This window comes from Dendrobates tinctorius, unplaced genomic scaffold, assembly GCF_039654945.1.
Source record: "Dendrobates tinctorius isolate UK_male_01 unplaced genomic scaffold, ASM3965494v1 ptg000045l, whole genome shotgun sequence".
In the NCBI taxonomy this organism is placed as follows: domain Eukaryota; kingdom Metazoa; phylum Chordata; class Amphibia; order Anura; family Dendrobatidae; genus Dendrobates; species Dendrobates tinctorius.
In genome coordinates this window covers 2377788-2396879 of record NW_027361713.1, presented here as the reverse complement: position 1 = coordinate 2396879, position 19092 = coordinate 2377788, and the positions used below count along the sequence as shown (strand labels likewise).

At 44.2% G+C, this 19092-nt stretch overlaps 1 protein-coding gene across 5 annotated transcripts in view; it reads left to right on the top strand.

Annotated features, from left to right (window-relative positions):
* Positions 1-19092, top strand: part of ANKS1A (ankyrin repeat and sterile alpha motif domain containing 1A) — a 537122-nt gene that overhangs the window by 47950 nt on the left and 470080 nt on the right. For all 5 annotated transcript variants that reach the window (XM_073575593.1, XM_073575591.1, XM_073575594.1 and 2 more), the window contains exon 2: positions 567-647. In XM_073575593.1, coding sequence (XP_073431694.1) covers positions 567-647 — 81 coding nt within the window. The remainder of the gene's footprint in view (positions 1-566; positions 648-19092) is intronic.

The window sequence follows — 19092 nt, the reverse complement described above, 5'->3', positions numbered from 1 at the left end:
GAGCTAATATATTCGCATTCGGTCGCTGAATATGAATCCACCATATTCATGCCATATTGGTACCCTATTCGTGCCGAATTTGTTTGATCGGTTTCGAACATATTCGTCCATTACTACTCCTATTGACTCCAATGACATTTGACTGTGTTCGGCAAATATTGCAAAAACAATATTCACTGCCGATCGTAATCAGAAACGAATTTTGAAAAATTTGCTCAACTCTACTCTTAATGCTTCTAATTCATCAAATAACCATTTTCAATTCTTTACAACCTATACAATGCTTGGAAACTGTATTGTGCATAACAATTTAGAACTGTGCATTTTGAGTTTTTTCGGTATATAAAAATACTTTTATCATTAGGAGGTTTGTCCAATAAAATGTAATTTATACTCTACCGGTTAATGATTTCAACATTGTTCTGATGTATTTGCATAAACCGTTAAGGAAAATCAAAGAAAAACGGTATTTGCATAATAATTTGGATTACGGTGTATATGTTAAAATATAATTTCCTTGTTTTGTTAAATTTATAGTAACACATTATTTTTTCCTTATTTCCCAGTATCTGGCGTGGACCCAATGTGAATTGTGTTGACAGCTCAGGATATACTCCTTTACATCATGCTGCCCTAAATGGGCACAAGTGAGTACGCAATGTCTACCGTCTCCATGTTCTAAAACAAGGAAGGGAAATTGGGCCCGTTGGCCATTTACGGGCAGAATTCGGGAACTGTAGGTAATGGCTTGCTGGCCCCATTTTTCCAGCCAATAGCCGTTAAATTCTTTCCTAGACTACACGCACACACATTGTTAACTACTGAATGTCCTGACGCTGGCCACTGCCAGCACCATGTTGATTTTTGTCGGTTGAGGTAGCATGCTTTGCTCACCCGTAACTCTTACTTTATTTATGCAACAGTTGCAGTGTCTCTTGTGTGATATATTCAGCAGTCATTGGTTCTCCTGTGATGCAGTCTACAGTGTGTGTCTCTTATTTGATGTATACAGTGTCTGAGTGTATTCTATGTAATCCGTGTATACTATACTATACTATACGCACATACGTCAGTTGCAGATAGCTCCTCTGTGATACATACAGAAGTGTCTTTGTATCTTTTTTGATGTATACAGCAGAGTATTTCCGTGCATCTATCCTATGTGATGTATGCAGAGTCTTGGTGTATCCTATGTGATGTTTAAAGCAGTCGCCGCGTCATCTATATGATGTACAGTCGTGGCCAAAAGTGTTGGCCCCCTTGAACTGTGGAGAAAAAAGGCAAATTTGACATAATTTCACACAAAACCCCAAAATGGGCCGGACAAAATTGTTAGCACCTTTTCAAAATTGTGGATAAACAACTTTAATTCATGTGATGCTCATTCAAACTCACCTGTGGCAAATAACAGGTGTGGGCAACATGAAAATCATACCTGAAAAGGAGGGAAGTTGACTCAATCTTTGTATTGTGTGTCTGTGTGCTGCACTAAGCATGGACAACAGAAAGGGGAGAAAAGAGAACAGAAAAAATGCAGGGAAAAACGGAATGCCTCACCGTGTCAATGTGCTTGGTTTGAGACCGTGAAGAAGGTGGCAGTTGTCACTGCCGAAACGCATAGTCTGTTCAGCATTATGTCTGCATCTTGTTACTGATCTCTGGATTTTTTAAACTATCTGCAATAAAAATTCTTGGATTCTATTATATCACCTGAAGTTTCCGCTTGCTGGACTTTTCTGCCTTGATTTCTACATTGTTGGACTTGTTCCCAGTCTTGGTCCGTGCAACACAGAGGAAACAGGAATTTGCCATCCAGAGCTCGGAGGTTAGCTGGTCCAGGTGTTGTTTTGCTATATATATATATATATATATATACTAGATTAAGGCCCGATGCTATCGCATCGAGAGGATAGTGACACACCTCTTGCCATGTTAACCCTCAATACACACACACCTCCTCAACATACACTCCTCTCACCTTTCACCATCTCCACTCACATCCACTCACTCTTTCACTCCACATACGACCCTTTCTCTCACTCCGTCTCTCATACTCACACTGTCATCGTCACTGCTCCATGATCCCCGACATCCTCTTCCGCCGGCGCCATCCTGGATCCCGACGTTGTCCACGCCGGCGACATGTTCTTGCGGCCATGCCATCTTGAGTATTCTGAAATCCTGCGAGTGGACATTAGTGGAGATAGTGAAAGGTGAGAGGAGTGTGTGTTGAGGAGTGGTGTGTTGAGGGTTAACATGGCAAGAGGTGTGCTGTGACGTCACCGGTTACAACTGGACGGAAGTTGGTACAACCCGGAAGCTGCTTAGCGCATTTATTATAGTAGATTAACGCCCGATGCTATCGCATCAGGAGGATAGTGACACACCTCTTGCCATGTGAACCCTCAACACACAGTCCTCCTCAACACACCACACCGCCTCAACACACACTCCTCTCACCTTTCACCATCTCCACTCACGTCCACTCACTCTTTCACTCCACATACGACCCTTTCTCTCACTCCGTCTCTCATACTCACACCGTCATCGTCGCTGCTCCACGATCCCCGACATCTTCCGCCGGCGCCATCCTGGATCCCGACATTGTCCACGCCGGCAACATGTTCTTGCGGCCATGCCATCTTAAGTATTCTGAAATCCTGCGAGTGGACATTAGTGGAGATAGTGAAAGGTGAGAGGAGTGTGTGTTGAGGAGTGGTGTGTTGAGGGTTAACATGGCAAGAGGTGTGCTGTGACGTCACCAGTTACAACTGGACGGAAGTTGTTACAACCCGGAAGCTGCTTAGCGCATTTATTATAGTAGATTAAGGCCCGATGCTATCGCATCGAGAGGATAGTGACACACCTCTTGCCATGTTAACCCTCAATACACACACCTCCTCAACACACCACACCGCCTCAACACACACTCCTCTCACCTTTCACCATCTCCACTCACGTCCACTCTTTCACTCCACATACGACCCTTTCTCTCATTCCGTCTCTCATACTCACACCGTCATCGTCGCTGCTCCACGATACCCGACATCATCTTCCGCCAGCGCCATCCTGGATCCCGACATTGTCCACGCCGGCGACATGTTCTTGCGGCCATGCCATCTTGAGTATTCTGAAATCCTGCGAGTGGACATTAGTGGAGATAGTGAAAGGTGAGAGGAGTGTGTGTTGAGGAGTGGTGTGTTGAGGGTTAACATGGCAAGAGGTGTGCTGTGACGTCACCAGTTACAACTGGACGGAAGTTGTTACAACCTGGAAGCTGCTTAGCGCATTTATTATAGTAGATTAAGGCCCGATGCTATCGCATCGGGAGGATAGTGACACACCTCTTGCCATGTGAACCCTCAACACACACTCCTCCTGAACACACCACACCGCCTCAACACACACTCCTCTCACCTTTCACCATCTCCACTCACGTCCACTCACTCTTTCACTCCACATACGACCCTTTCTCTCACTCCGTCTCTCATACTCACACCGTCATCATCGCTGCTCCACGTTCCCCGACATCTTCTTCCACCGGCGCCATCCTTGATCCCGACGTTGTCCACGCCGGCGACATGTTCTTGCGGCCACGCCATCTTGAGTATTCTCAAATCCTGCGAGTGGACATTAGTGGAGATAGTGAAAGGTGAGAGGAGTGTGTGTTGAGGAGTGGTGTGTTGAGGGTTAACATGGCAAGAGGTGTGCTGTGACGTCACCAGTTACAACTGGACGGAAGTTGTTACAACCTGGAAGCTGCTTAGCGCATTTATTATAGTAGATTAAGGCCCGATGCTATCGCATCGAGAGGATAGTGACACACCTCTTGCCATGTTAACCCTCAATACACACACCTCCTCAACACACCACACCGCCTCAACACACACTCTTCTCACCTTTCACCATCTCCACTCACGTCCACTCACTCTTTCACTCCACATACGACCCTTTCTCTCATTCCGTCTCTCATACTCACACCGTCATCGTCGCTGCTCCACGATCCCCGACATCATCTTCCGCCAGCGCCATCCTGGATCCCGACATTGTCCACGCCGGCGACATGTTCTTGCGGCCATGCCATCTTGAGTATTCTGAAATCCTGCGAGTGGACATTAGTGGAGATAGTGAAAGGTGAGAGGAGTGTGTGTTGAGGAGTGGTGTGTTGAGGGTTAACATGGCAAGAGGTGTGCTGTGACGTCACCAGTTACAACTGGACGGAAGTTGTTACAACCTGGAAGCTGCTTAGCGCATTTATTATAGTAGATTAAGGCCCGATGCTATCGCATCGGGAGGATAGTGACACACCTCTTGCCATGTGAACCCTCAACACACACTCCTCCTGAACACACCACACCGCCTCAACACACACTCCTCTCACCTTTCACCATCTCCACTCACGTCCACTCACTCTTTCACTCCACATACGACCCTTTCTCTCACTCCGTCTCTCATACTCACACCGTCATCATCGCTGCTCCACGTTCCCCGACATCTTCTTCCACCGGCGCCATCCTTGATCCCGACGTTGTCCACGCCGGCGACATGTTCTTGCGGCCACGCCATCTTGAGTATTCTCAAATCCTGCGAGTGGAGATAGTGAAAGGTGAGAGGAGTGTGTGTTGAGGAGTGGTGTGTTGAGGGTTAACATGGCAAGAGGTGTGCTGTGACGTCACCAGTTACAACTGGACGGAAGTTGTTACAACCTGGAAGCTGCTTAGCGCATTTATTATAGTAGATTAAGGCCCGATGCTATCGCATCGGGAGGATAGTGACACATCTCTTGCCATGTGAACCCTCAACACACACTCCTCCTGAACACACCACACCGCCTCAACACACACTCCTCTCACCTTTCACCATCTCCACTCACATCCACTCACTCTTTCACTCCACATACGACTCTTTCTCTCACTCAGTCTCTCATACTCACACCGTCATCATCGCTGCTCCACGATCCCCGACATCTTCTTCCACCGGCGCCATCCTAAATCCCGACGTTGTCCACGCCGGCGACATGTTCTTGCGGCCACGCCATCTTGAGTATTCTAAAATCCTGCGACTGGACGTTAGTGGAGATAGTGAAAGGTGACAGGAGTGTGTGTTGAGGAGGAGTGGTGTGTTGAGGGTTAACATGGCAAGAGGTGTGCTGTGACATCACCAGTTACAACTGGACGGAAGTTGTTACAACCCGGAAGCTGCTTAGCGCATTTATTATAGTAGATAGATGTATCACACCTATGTTTTTATGTGGATAAGATATTTACATAGTGAGCCTCAAGAAGGACAGTATTACTGATGTATGTAAAGTGCTATTGAAATAATAGTACTCTATTAATAAATAAAAAATTAATTATTATTACCTAAGTTATGTAGGTATGTGTTAGCTATGTAGTTGAAATCTACGTATGTTTGCCTAAATTTTTTTTGTTTTTGCCTTTTTTTTTTAAATCTATATATACCTATACCTATGTATATTTTTATGGATTTAAATATGTCTATGACATATATGTGAAAGAGATAATTAGTGTAAGATATATCTATCTGCTTAAAATATTTATATATATATAACATATATCAAGCTATGTATAGAAGTCTTAGAAGTCTATTATCTATATCTATTTGGAATGTAACTATTATTTATATATCTATATATCTATCAATTCCAGGACCAACTTAAATAGTTTAAAGTAAGACATTTTTGTAAACGACATTTCTAGTGAAGATTTTTGGGCTATTAGGTAGCAATTGTCCTTGAAGTGGTGTATCCACCACTTTGACCCTAACGTTGCTGCGTTGCTTTACTCGGGAGAATGCAACATACAATTGTCCATGGGCAAATACAGGTTCGGGCAAAAAAATTCCAACTCGATTGAGGGTCTGTCCTTGGGATTTGTTAATGGTCATAGCAAAAGCAGATTTTAGAGGAAACTGTCGACGTTTTAATTTAAAAGGTAACCCAGTTTCTGAAGGACACAAATCGATGCGTGGAATAAACACAATGTCTCCTTCAGCTGAGCCAGTAATCACTTTAGCCTGTATGATGTTGCGGAGTAAGGCAATGACAATGAGGCGAGTGCCATTGCAGAGACCTTTCTTGGTGTTTAGGTTTCTTAATAGCATCACAATGGTGCCAATTTTAAGTTTTAAGAGATGTGATGGCATTCCTGATGGTGTCAGAGAGTTTAAAAATTCAACTGGGTAGTTTTCACATTCCTCTGCCTCATCAGCATCGACAGAATCATCACTTGTATATCTATAATAATAAATGCCCTAAGCAGCTTCCGGTTGTAACAACTTCCGTCCAGTTGTAACCGGTGACGTCACCACACACACGCACATGTTAACCCTCAACACACCACACCGCCTCAACACACACTCCTCTCACCTTTCTCCTCCACTCACGTCCACTCACTCTTTCACTCCACATACGTTCCTTTCTCTAACTCCGTTTCTCATACTCACACCGTCATCGTCGCTGCCCCGACATCTTCCTCCGCTGCCGCGATCCTGGATCCAGACGTTCTCCAGGCCGCCGACATGTTCTTGCGGCGACGCCATCTTGGATTTCGTGAAATCCTGCGAGATTCAAGATGGCGTCGCCGCAAGAACATGTCGCTGGCGTGGACGACTCGGGATCCTAAAAGATGGCGTCTGCTAAATCTCGCGAGATTACGCCGACGCCATTTTGGATCCCGATGTCGTCCACGCCGGCGACATGTTCTTGCGGCGACGCCATTTTGGATCGGCGAAATCCCGCGATAGTCAAGATGGCGTCGTCGCAAGAACATGTCGCCGACGAGGATGACGTCGGGATCCAAAATGGCGTCGGCGAAAACTCGCGAGATTTCGCCGACACCATTTTGGATCCTGACGTCGTCCACGCCGGCGACATGTTCTTCCGGTGACGCTATCTTGACTATCGCAGGATTTCACGATACTCAAGATGGCGTCGCCGCAAGAACATGTCGCCGGCGTGGACAACGTCTGGATCCAGGATGGCGCCGGCGGAAGATGATGTCGGGGATCGTGGAGCAGCGGCGATGACGGCGTGAGTATGAGAGACGGAGTGAGAGAAGGGGTCGTATGTGGAGTGAAAGAGTGAGTGGAGATGGTGAAAGGTGAGAGGAGTGTGTGTTGAGGAGTGTGTGTGTTGAGGGTTAACATGGCAAGAGGTGTGATGCTATCGCATCCTCCCGATGCGATAGCATCGGGTCATAATCTAGTACAGTATAATCACCACTAATGCGATCCATTACTTTACAGTTCAGAAAATCGACGTCATCATTTTTCTGACATAGTATAGCATGTGATGCAGCAGTGTTGAGGCTTTGTTGGTCATTAACATCAATGCAAGTATGGTCTCCAAAGATTTCGGTTACTATAGAGCCAGTGCAAAGCACGTCTGGAGGAATTTCAATGACATCCTCTCCAAGGTTATGTTCATTAGACAGCTCACCATTTCCAAATTTAAGCAACCAAGTGCTGTATTCAGGATCAGTGGAGCGCATGTTGTTAATTAGTGGTAGTCTGGTAAAATGTTGCCAATGTTCTGAATATTTAATGCAGGAATCTACAATGTCTATTCTTGTTCCATGAGCGATGACGGGAAGACATTGTCTGAAGACTCCTCCAAGAACAATAACTTTACCTCCAAATGGTGTTTTATTTTTTTCAGCAACATTTGTTGTCATGATGTCACGTAGAAGTCTATCTATCACATTCAATGCATGTTTTTGGACTATAGTGCACTCATCAATAATAAAAAGTTTTGTACTCTGTAAATGTTTTCCTGCATTTGTATCATTTTTAATCCTGGAAACAGATGTTTCGTTGATCGGAATAGGTATGCCATATAGAGAGTGGATTGTTCGGCCTCCTTGTATCAAGTTAGATGCTATTCCTGTAGTTGCTGCAGGTGACACAATTTCTCCTTGTCCTCTTAAATGATGTGTAAGTAGATGGTATAGGTAGGTCTTTCCACTGCCACCAGGTCCATCGAGAAAAAAGCACTTTGGTATTAAACTGGTATTTTGTAAAGCTTCAGTAATGACATCATAGGCAAAAAGTTGCTCCTGATTAAGAGTTTCTTTCATCTCTGCAGCTTTTTTTAACTCATAATCCTTATCATATTGTTTAAGGAGTTGTTTAATATTTTTTGCTGGGCGTGGTAAATTATAACCAGCAAAAGTTTTTCCATGGACTATGAGGACATCTTGGACATCTTTCATAGCATATCCTTCACAATCGATACACTCTTCAGTGTTGCTGTGGTATGTATGACAATAGTCTTGTAAAAAATGGTCCTTAAATTCATTCCACAATTCAAGTGGATTACTGGGGGGGCCAAAATTACAGATATAAGCAAACATGTCTCTAAGTTGGGAAGGCATGTTAAGAATGCAAGCATCTGTTAAAGTATGTCTCCAGATGCTATCATCGAATAATAATCCAAGTGCTAACGCAGCATCCTTAAAGGTTTCATGCATAACTCCATTGACGGTTTTAATGCTGTCAAAACTGGTAGCAGCTTTTACATGCAGTAACAACAAACGTAAATAATAGCGTTCTTGGTCTTTCACATTAACAGTATACATTCTTCCAATAACTGTGAGACCCCCTCGTTTTCTTTGTTCCCATGTGCCTTGTTTCCAAACGTAGTGTTCTGGAATTTCGCGGTAGAAATAGTTATGTGCATTGTGGTCGATCTTATTAAGGTTGAAATACGCCATAAGTGTAGAATTGGAATTGAGCTTTTGATGGATGTTGTCTGCAGAGTCATTCTCATGAAAATAGAGTGGTTGAGAATTAGGCAGATGTACGGCTAGGCGAATGATGGCATGAGATTGTTTATGCATAGGAAAAGCAAATATCCGCCATGCAGCCTCAGGTGCACTAACATATCTGGTATCCGTAAATTGGTGTGTTTCATCATGTTGGATGTTATTTTGGGAAATTTCAAGGTTGGCTTTGTCATGTCCTTTGTAAACGTATTTAAATAAATATTTTACACTTTGAATGGAAGCACATATTTCTACATTAATATGGCACTTGTATTTGGTGAGTAAAAATGGGTTATATGGAACTACCCATGAATTGTCAATCGTCTTAGAATGGTGTTCATATGTTTTGCCAATGGGTCTGCGGTAAGTGGGATAGCCATCCTTTTCTTTGATGGTATATGGTTGGTTTTGTTTTGGGAAACCTTTGCTACACTTTCCAAGATCCTTACAGGGAGAATTAGGATTGTGTTCTCCACAGGGACCATGAATCATGTGTTGAAGAACAATGTTATGGAGCTGAGGGTAGATTGTTTCATCAGGTATTTCAGCCCAGACTATATTGTCTATGTCCGCCTCAGTCCGTAATTTAGACAGGCTGTCAAGAATAATTAAAATATGAGCGTGTGGGAGACCACGCTTCTGAAATTCAATGACATGGACCATTGCAGTGACGTTTCCAAATAATCCACTGCTAATGTCTTTTAAGAGGGATTCCAGTTTAATTTTAAAGACACGTGCAACCAAGTCTGGTCTGTGTTCAACACGCTGCCACGGTTCTAAATGTGTAGTAATCTCATTCCACTTAGGATTACATGTCATGGTGATAAATAGATCTGGTCGACCATACTTTGTAACAATAGCCATAGCATCCTGGTAGCGCTGCTGCATGTTTCTTGGACTGCCTTCAAAAGAAGATGGTAAAATGACGGTTTTCCCAATAGGGATGCCCTTTTGAACCGATTTTTTGAGTAGATGTTCTTGAAGGAGGCAGTAATCCTCCACTTTTAAATCTTTTTGGTGTTTGCGGATGTAATGTAGGCGATTAGCTTCGATTTTGACATAAGCATCTACTAAATATTGCTGTGTTAGCTTACCACCATTGAGGAGTGGATTAAAGTAATTTCTGACAGATAACATATAGCAATAGTATTGGATTTGAGTGATCCTCCTCGAACTTTTGCCTTGTTGTTTGAGTCCATCATGCCATCCTTGGTCTCCATAAGGGAAAAATATTGGATAGAGGAGGGCATCCAAATTGCTATGGAGAATACTAATTTGTTGTGTTTTTGGAGCTAAAGGGTTATGGGGATCAGGTTTTAAATGAATTAATATGTCTCTATTGAAAGGTGGCTCACCATTGTCATTTTGAAACACGACTGCTACTTCACTGACAGTGGGATTATTGTAGCGTCGAGGGTCTTGAGTACGATCTTGTTTAATAGCCATAGTGATGTTTGGCATGACAGTTCCGTTTTGTAGAGATTTAATTTTTTCTTGTTCTTCCACATCACGTAACATTTGATAAGCTTCCACAAAAGGATTAATAGTTTGGATTTGAAGGGCAATAATGTTCATCAATGTAGGATGACATTTTTGATTTTCTTTACATCGTAAGCGTTGTTCGTTTGCGGTAGTGGTATCGAGAATGTAAAGTTGGGCAAATGTGCGTTGCTGGTCATCTGAGGGATGTAGTGTTCCAGTTCTATGATAGATCTGGCCATGTATGCGGAAACAGTATGGGCCATATCCAGGAGGTGGTGAAATATTTGCACCCATGGAGACAAAAGCAAAGGAACTGTTAATACTTCGAATATTATCCATGAAATTTTTGCTAAATTCACTTTGTGTAAAGACATCAGGATATTGTAGTATGGGTACATGGACTTTACCCTTCTGACAGCAGAGCGTAAAGTTGTTATCAGAAGGTATCTCTGCTACAAAATGCAAAGCTTCGCAATGCTCACATACATGGGTCATGTCACCACAGCTGTGTTCGGTAATACTATTTTCATCATTAGTGAAAATGTGAGGTTGTAGTAGAAGTGCATGTCCAACCGATGGGGTGCGCCTAGTTTTGAGACCAACTTATATTTGTCTTGGTTGCACTTTCTGCGGGCTAACTGCAGCTTGTATGCGAAGAAACTGTGCGTTGGTATTGACTAATGGTGGTATTGATAGGGCAGAAACAGATTGCTGATTAGTTATGTCAGTGAACGGCATATAGGATGAAGTGTGGCAGTAACTTGTTCCACATGCTGATGTGGAAGCATCCTGAGTCTACTAATAATGATGAGGAAGAAGCAGTCTGTTGTTGGCGGTGATGGCGTGTAGAGGCTTCTTCAGCCAATGTAATAGATTTAGAGTTAGGGGATTCGTGTGTGAGACGACGGCGTTTATAAGCCTTAATCTTGTCAAGTCGATGCTGTTTTTCCTCAGGAGTCTCATTAGCACGGCGTTGTTTTTGTCGTAGTGCTAAAGCTGCTTTCCTTTCACTGGCATTGCCATACTGTGCATCGGTATTGAATGGTGGTATTGATAGGGCAGAAACAGATTGCTGATTAGTTATGTCAGTGAACGGCATATGGGATGAAGTGTAGCAGTAAATTGTTCCACATGCTGATGTGGAAGCATCCTGTTGTGAGTCTAATATTAATGATGAGGAAGAGGCCGTCTGTTGTCGGCGGTGACGGCGTGCAGAGGCTTCTTCAGCCAATCTTATGGATTTAGAGTTAGGGGATTCGTGTGTGAGGCGACGGCGTTTATAAGCCTTAATCTTCTCAAGGCGATGGTGTTTTTCCTCAGGAGTCTCATTAGCACGGCGTTGTTTTTGTCGTAGTGCAAAGCTGCTTTCCTTTCACTGGCATTGGCATACTTTTTGTTATGACTCATGTTGGCACAGGTAAAGGAGTCTATTTGGCAGTTATCTGGCAGTGAAGAAGGCGTCCTGGAGTATTGTAGAGTAAACAGATACTAATTGACCCTGTAATTACCCAGCAGTAGTTATGAAGTGGTAGTGGCAAATTGGCCCTGTAGTTAGACACCGGCAGAGGAGCAAGGCAGCAGTAGTTATGGCGGTAGAGGCAAATTGGCCCTGTAATTAGACACTGGCAGAGGAGCAAGGCAGCAGTAGTTATGGCGGTAGAGGCAAATTGGCCCTGTAATTAGACACCGGCAGAGGAGCAAGGCAGCAGTAGTTATGGCGGTAGAGGCAAATTGGCCCTGTAATTAGACACCGGCAGAGGAGCAAGGCAGCAGTAGTTATGGCGGTAGAGGCAAATTGGCCCTGTAATTAGACACAGGCAGTGAACAGTCAGAGGAGCAAGGCAGCAGTACTTATGGCGGTAGAGGCAAATTGGCCCTGTAATTAGACACCGGCAGAGGAGCAAGGCAGCAGTAGTTATGGCGGTATTGGCAAATTGGCCCTGTAATTAGACACCAGCAGAGGAGCAATGCAGCAGTAGTTATGGCGGTAGAGGCAAATTGGCCCTGTAATTAGACACCGGCAGAGGAGCAAGGCAGCAGTAGTTATGGCGGTATTGGCAAATTGGCCCTGTAATTAGACACCAGCAGAGGAGCAATGCAGCAGTAGTTATGGCGGTAGAGGCAAATTGGCCCTGTAATTAGACACCAGCAGAGGAGCAATGCAGCAGTAGTTATGGCGGTAGAGGCAAATTGGCCCTGTAATTAGACACCAGCAGAGGAGCAATGCAGCAGTAGTTATGGCGGTAGAGGCAAATTGGCCCTGTAATTAGACACCGGCAGAGGAGCAAGGCAGCAGTAGTTATGGCGGTATTGGCAAATTGGCCCTGTAATTAGACACCAGCAGAGGAGCAATGCAGCAGTAGTTATGGCGGTAGAGGCAAATTGGCCCTGTAATTAGACACCGGCAGAGGAGCAAGGCAGCAGTAGTTATGGCGGTAGAGGCAAATTAGCCCTTTAATTAGACACCGGCAGAGGAGCAAGGCAGCAGTAGTTATGGCGGTAGAGGCAAATTGGCCTTGTAATTAGACACCGGCAGTAAACAGGTAGATGACCAAAGCAGCAGTAGTTATGGCGATAGAGGCAAATTGGCCCTGTAATTAGACACAGGCAGAGGACAAAGGCAGCAGTAGTTATGGCAGTATAGGCAAATTGGCCCTGTAATTAGACACCGGCAGAGGACAAAGGCAGTAGTTATGGCGGTAGAGGCAAATTGGCCCTGTAATTAGACACCGGCAGAGGAGCAAGGCAGCAGTAGTTATGGCGGTAGAGGCAAATTGGCCTTGTAATTAGACACCGACAGTAAACAGGCAGATGACCAAAGCAGCAGTAGTTATGGCGATAGAGGCAAATTGGCCCTGTAATTAGACACTGGCAGAGGACAAAGGCAGCAGTAGTTATGGCAGTATAGGCAAATTGGCCCTGTAATTAGACACCGGCAGAGGACAAAGGCAGTAGTTATGGCGGTATAGGCAAATTGGTCCTGTAATTAGACACCGGCAGAGGAGCAAGGCAGCAGTAGTTATGGCTGTAGAGGCAAATTAGCCCTGTAATTAGACACCGGCAGAGTAGCAAGGCAGCAGTAGTTATGGCAGTACAGGAAAATTGGTCCAGTAATTAGACACCGGCAGTAAACAGGCATAGGACCAAGGCAGCAGTTGTTATGGTGGTACAGGCAATGCCAAGCGTCCGCACAGCAAGTCGGCGTGAGGTAAATGACGCAATTTCACGAATGCAAGATGGCGTCGGCGAAATCTCGCGAGATTTCGCCGACGTCGTTAACACCTCTTGCCATGTTAACCCTCAACACACCACACCGCCTCAACACACACTCCTCTCACCTTTCACCTCCACTCATGTCCACTCACTCTTTCACTCCACATACGTTCCTTTCTCTCACTCCGTTTCTCATACTCACACCGTCATCGTCGCTGCCCCGACATCTTCCTCCGCCGCCGCGATCCAGGATCCAGACGTTCTCCAGGCCGCCGACATGTTCTTGTGGGACGCCATCTTGGATTTCGTGAAATCCCGCGATATTCAAGATAGCGTCGCCGCAACAACATGTCGCTGGCGTGGACGACATCGGGATCCAAAAAGATGGCGTCGGCGAAATCTCGCGAGATTACGCCGACGCCATTTTGGATCCCGATGTCGCCCACGCCAGCGACATATTCTTGCGGGACGCCATCTTGGATGTCGTGAAGTCCCGCGATATTCAAGATGGCGTCGCTGCAACAACTTGTCGGCGGCCTGGAGAACGTCTGGATCCTGGATCACGGCGGCGGAGGATGACGGTGTGAGTATGAGAAACGGAGTGAGAGAAAGGAACGTATGTGGAGTGAAAGAGTGAGTGGAGGTGAAAGGTGAGAGGAGTGTGTGTTGAGGCGGTGTGGTGTGTTGAGGGTTAACATGTGCGTGTGTGTGTGGTGACGTCACCGGTTACAACTGGACGGAAGTTGTTACAACCGGAAGCTGGTTAGGGCATTTATTATTATAGATATATATATATATATTATTGGAAATTACAAAAAGAAAATAGGCCTCTGCATAAGTTTGAGCACCCTCAGAGATTTGTGTGCTCAGATAACTTTGACCTAGGCTTGTTCAATATTGTTAGGAAAGGTCAAGTGATGCAGTTGTCACAGCTTTATAAAAACCCAGCCTCCTATAACCTTTTGCCAAAAATCAGCAGTCATGGGTTCTTCTAAGCCGCTGCCTAGCACTCTGAAATTATTGGAGGTCCACAAAGCAGGAGGTGGTTATAAGAAGCTAGCAAAGCGTTTTCAAGGTGCCCTTTCCTCAGTTCAAAATGTAATTAGAAAATGGCAGTCAACACGAACAGTGGAGGTCAAGATAAAGTCTGGAAGATCAAGCAAAATTTTAGAGAGCTGCTTATAGGATTGCTAGAGAAGCAAATCAGAACCCCCTCTTGACTGCAAAAGACCTTCAGAAAGATTTAGAAGACTGAGTTGTCGTACACTGTTCCACTGTTAAGAGACACCTGCACAAATATGGCTTTTGTGGAAGAGTCGTCAGAAGAAAACTTCTCCTGCGACCTCACCATAAAATTCAGCATCAGAAGTATGCAAAAGAACATCTAAACAAGCCTGGTGGATTTTGGAAACAAATCCTGTGGACTGATGAAGTTAAGGGCTAGATGGAATAATGAATTCAATGAAATTTCAACAAGTTCTTGATGCAAACATAACACAAATGGATAATGATCCAAAACCCACGTCAACAATAGGCTACCTGTAAAGGCGCAATCTGAAGATTCTACAATCCCCCTCACAATCCCCTGATCTGAAGATCATTGAAATAGTGTGGTTAGAATTCAAAATAGCAGTGCATGCAAGAGGACCCAATAATCTCACAGAACTGAACTAATTTTCCAAGGAAGATTGGATGAAAAATCCCTCAAACAAGAATTGAAAAACTCTCGGCTGGCTAGATAAAGTGTTTACAAGCTGTGATACTTGCTAAAGGGGGTGCTACCAGGTTCAAACCATGCAGGGTGCCCAATCTCATGCATTGGCCCATTTACCTTTTTATTATCTTTAAAATGTAAAAAATTGTACCTAAAATGCTAAGTAAATGTCTCATCCTTAACTTTAGGCCTTTAGAGATTTTTATTTTATCTTCAACTTATTTAACTGTTCACAATAACAGTATTTTTAACTTGGGGTGCCCAAACTTTTAGATGCCAATGTAAGTGAAGCCCAAATGCTGTCTCAGTTGTGTATGCTTCACTGGGTCTTGGCTGGGCATACAGAACACATCAATTCCTGTTTGACATAGGGCTGTGGTCAAATCCCTTATGCTCTAGTTGTAATGTACACTCAGGAAATTTAGTGCACATGGTGTGGTCTTGCCCAAATTTGGATCTCCTTGGAAAGGCGCAATGGCAATTATAAACAAGGTTTACTTTATAAATAGTGTTAAAACTGCAAATATACCATTGTAGCGCCCACATGGTAGTGCTCAGTATATTATGCCCAGCTCGTGCTTCTTGAGTCACGCACCCATAATTTAAGGTGGCTCCTATCACTACAGAAATGCGAAACATGTTGACGCTAAATGTAGTCTAGCCACACTGAGGCTCAGAAGGGAGAAGGAGCATTTGGATTTGTGCATGCAGAATTTGCTGGATCTCTTTCGAGGAAGAGGTGTATGCCCATATTAATAGGTCATATATGTCCCAGTGGGTGAGTCATTCCCTTTAAAAAAGCACTCTAACCCCCCCCCCCCCCACAATTCATGTACCGGAGTAATGTTTTTCAACGTATGTGCACTGATATCCTATATAGGGCAGAGCAAGGGAACCTGCATGGACCTGCGATGCTAGTGCACTGGTGCGATGTTTCATTGCTCTAGCCAAAAATTCAGACCGGAAAAAATTGCAAAGCACTTCAGGAAACAAAACATCGGTGAGAAGGAACAATTCCTTAAGCGTCATTCTGCACAAAGGAACAGAGTGGGAATGGAGAACACACAATGCATTGCCCTTAAAGGGAACTTGTCACCAGAAAAAAACGCTGCTATCCTGCAGATATATAGCTAATCTGCAGGGTAATGTCTTTCTGAGCTTGCAAGTAGCCAAACTTTGCCAGGAAAAAATGAACTGTAGGCAGCGTTTTTGCACCAAATCCTCAATGTATTGCCCAACCAATGTTAATCAATGGGAATCCAAAATTGCTGTGCACATGCTGCGGAAAATTCAGCGCGGATTCGCAGCGTTTTATTTTCCACAGCATGTCAATTCTTTTTGCTGATCTGCAGCGTTTCTGCACCCATTGACTTACCTTGAATCAGTCAAATCTGCAGCTAAACCGCAGGTGTAAAAAAGGTATGCGGATTTGCGTGCAAAAAACGCTGTGGAAAGGAAGGAGGAGGAGTGTGTGGGTGGAGACTATGTCTCTGTGAGTACCCAGGCATCATCTGATGGAACTACTACTCGCATCAGGCTATGTCTGCTACAGTGCCAGCATGAGCCGATGATGGGACAGTAGTCCCATCGTCCAGCGACTGTGTTAAATTGTGAAACAAAAAGCATTCATACTCACCAAACACCTAATTCCCCGATGCCCTCAATCTCCTGCAAAAAAAATAAAATAAACCAACACAAATACTCCCTGGTCTGCCGTAATCCTAAATAACAAGTGTCCCACGATGATCTCGTGTAGAACAGTCACATTGGGAGATGTGACTTTTCTACACGGCTCTGGTGATACAGTGACAGGAGGTATTCTCCCGCAGTGTATCAGTGTGCCGCTGTCAGAGGTCACCTGAGTTCATGTTGTCATCTGCGGCACCACTGCGTGAGAAAGTTCTCACACAGTGGTACTGCCGTAAAGTGAGTGCACGAACTCCGGTGACCTCTCAGTGATCCACTGCAGAAGCGATTATCTCCTGTCTGTGTCACCGGAGCTGTGTAGAGCAGTTACATATCCCGATGTGACTGTTCGACATGTGAGATCGTCGTGGGACACTCGTTATTTAGGACTACGTTGGACAGTAAGTATTTTTGTTGGTTTATTTTATTTTTGTTACAGGAGATCGAGGGATTCGGGGATTAGGCGATGCAGTAAGTATGATTAATTAAGATGAATAAAGGACTTTATTCTGGCTGTGTGTTTTTTTTACCATACAACTATAGGATTAGTAATGGGGGCGTCTTATTGACGCCTCTCCATTACTAATCCGGGGGCTTGATGTCACAAGACAATACGCAGGTGACATCAACCCTACAAATATTACCCTACTTGCCACCGCTACAGGGCAAGTGTGAAGAGCGAAGGCTAAGTGCCAGAATTGGCGTATCTATAAAATGCGCCATTTCTGGGGTGGCTGAGAGCTGATGTTTTTAGCCTGGGGGACAAAATCCATGGCCCCTTCACAGGCTATTAACATCAGCCCGCAGCTGTCTGCCTAGCCTTTGCTGGTTTGATTTTATAGGGGGACCCCATGTCAATTTTTTGGGGGGGTTCCCCTGTAAACTAGCCAGTAAAGGCTAAGCAAACACCTGTGAGCTGATATTAATAGCCTGGGAACCTTTATGGCTAATTTCTCCTTCCCAGAATATTAACATCAGCCGTCGGCTTTCACGCAATTTTAAAAAAAAATATTTTTTTTTTAAATGATCAGTGTTTCACTCACTATATGGCAGTATATGCGCTCTATATGACAGTATATAAGCAGTATGTGTTCACTATTTGGCAGTATATGAGCACTATATGGCAGTATATGAGCACCATTTGGTGGTATTTGAGCACTATATGGCAGTCTGTGAGCACTATATGCTGATATGGTGGTATAGCAAAGTATAGAGGATGTGTGTGTGTGTGTATATGTATGTATGTGTGTGTGTGTGTGTGTGTATATATATATATATATATATATATATATATATATATATATATATATATATATATATATATATATATATACACACACACTAGCTGAAGAGCCCGGCGTTGCCTGGGCATAGTAACCAACTGTGGTTAGTTATAACAAATTATAATGATTATATTGCACGTAAAAAGATGCATCTAATCCTATCTTGTGTGATACTGACTGCTGAGCCGTGTATCTAATCCTATTCTGTGATACTGTCTGCTGAGCCGTGTATCTAATACTATTCTGTGTGATACTGTGTGCTGAGCTGCGTATCTAATCCTATCCTGTGTGATACTGTCTGCTGAGCCGTGTATCTAATCCTATCCTGTGTGATACTGACTGCTGAGCTGTGTATCTAATCCTATCCTGTGTGATACTGCCTGCTGAGCCATGTGTCTAATCCTATCCTGTGTGATACTGACTGCTGAGCTGTGCATCTATTCCTATCCTGTGTGATACTGTGCTTCCCCTGCAGTCTGTGTCAGAGGGTGGTCTGTGTTGGCACGGTAATAAATTGTGTTATTTCCAGCTTTACAGAAGGACGATAACACCATAGAAATGATAAGACTAATAGGCCTCAGTTACCACAACTGTCTACAAAGAAAACTGTTGCTGATAGCAACCAATCACAGCTCATTTTTCATCTTTTAAACAGCTCTGGGACAGCGTGGCGAGTTTTGAGTGGCGACTTTTGTGTTTCGGCTTTTACGTGGCGAGGTTCGTGTATGTGTGGTGAAATGTGTGCTGAGGGTGGTATGTGTTGAAGCACGTGGTAGTGTGTGGCACATTTTGTGTGTGTTCATATCCCCGTGTGTGGTGAGTATCCCATGTCAGGGATGTATATACCTTAGCAACTGTACGGTATATACTCTTTGGCGCCATCGCTCTCATTCTTTAAGTCCCCCTTGTTCACATTTGGCAGCTGTCAATT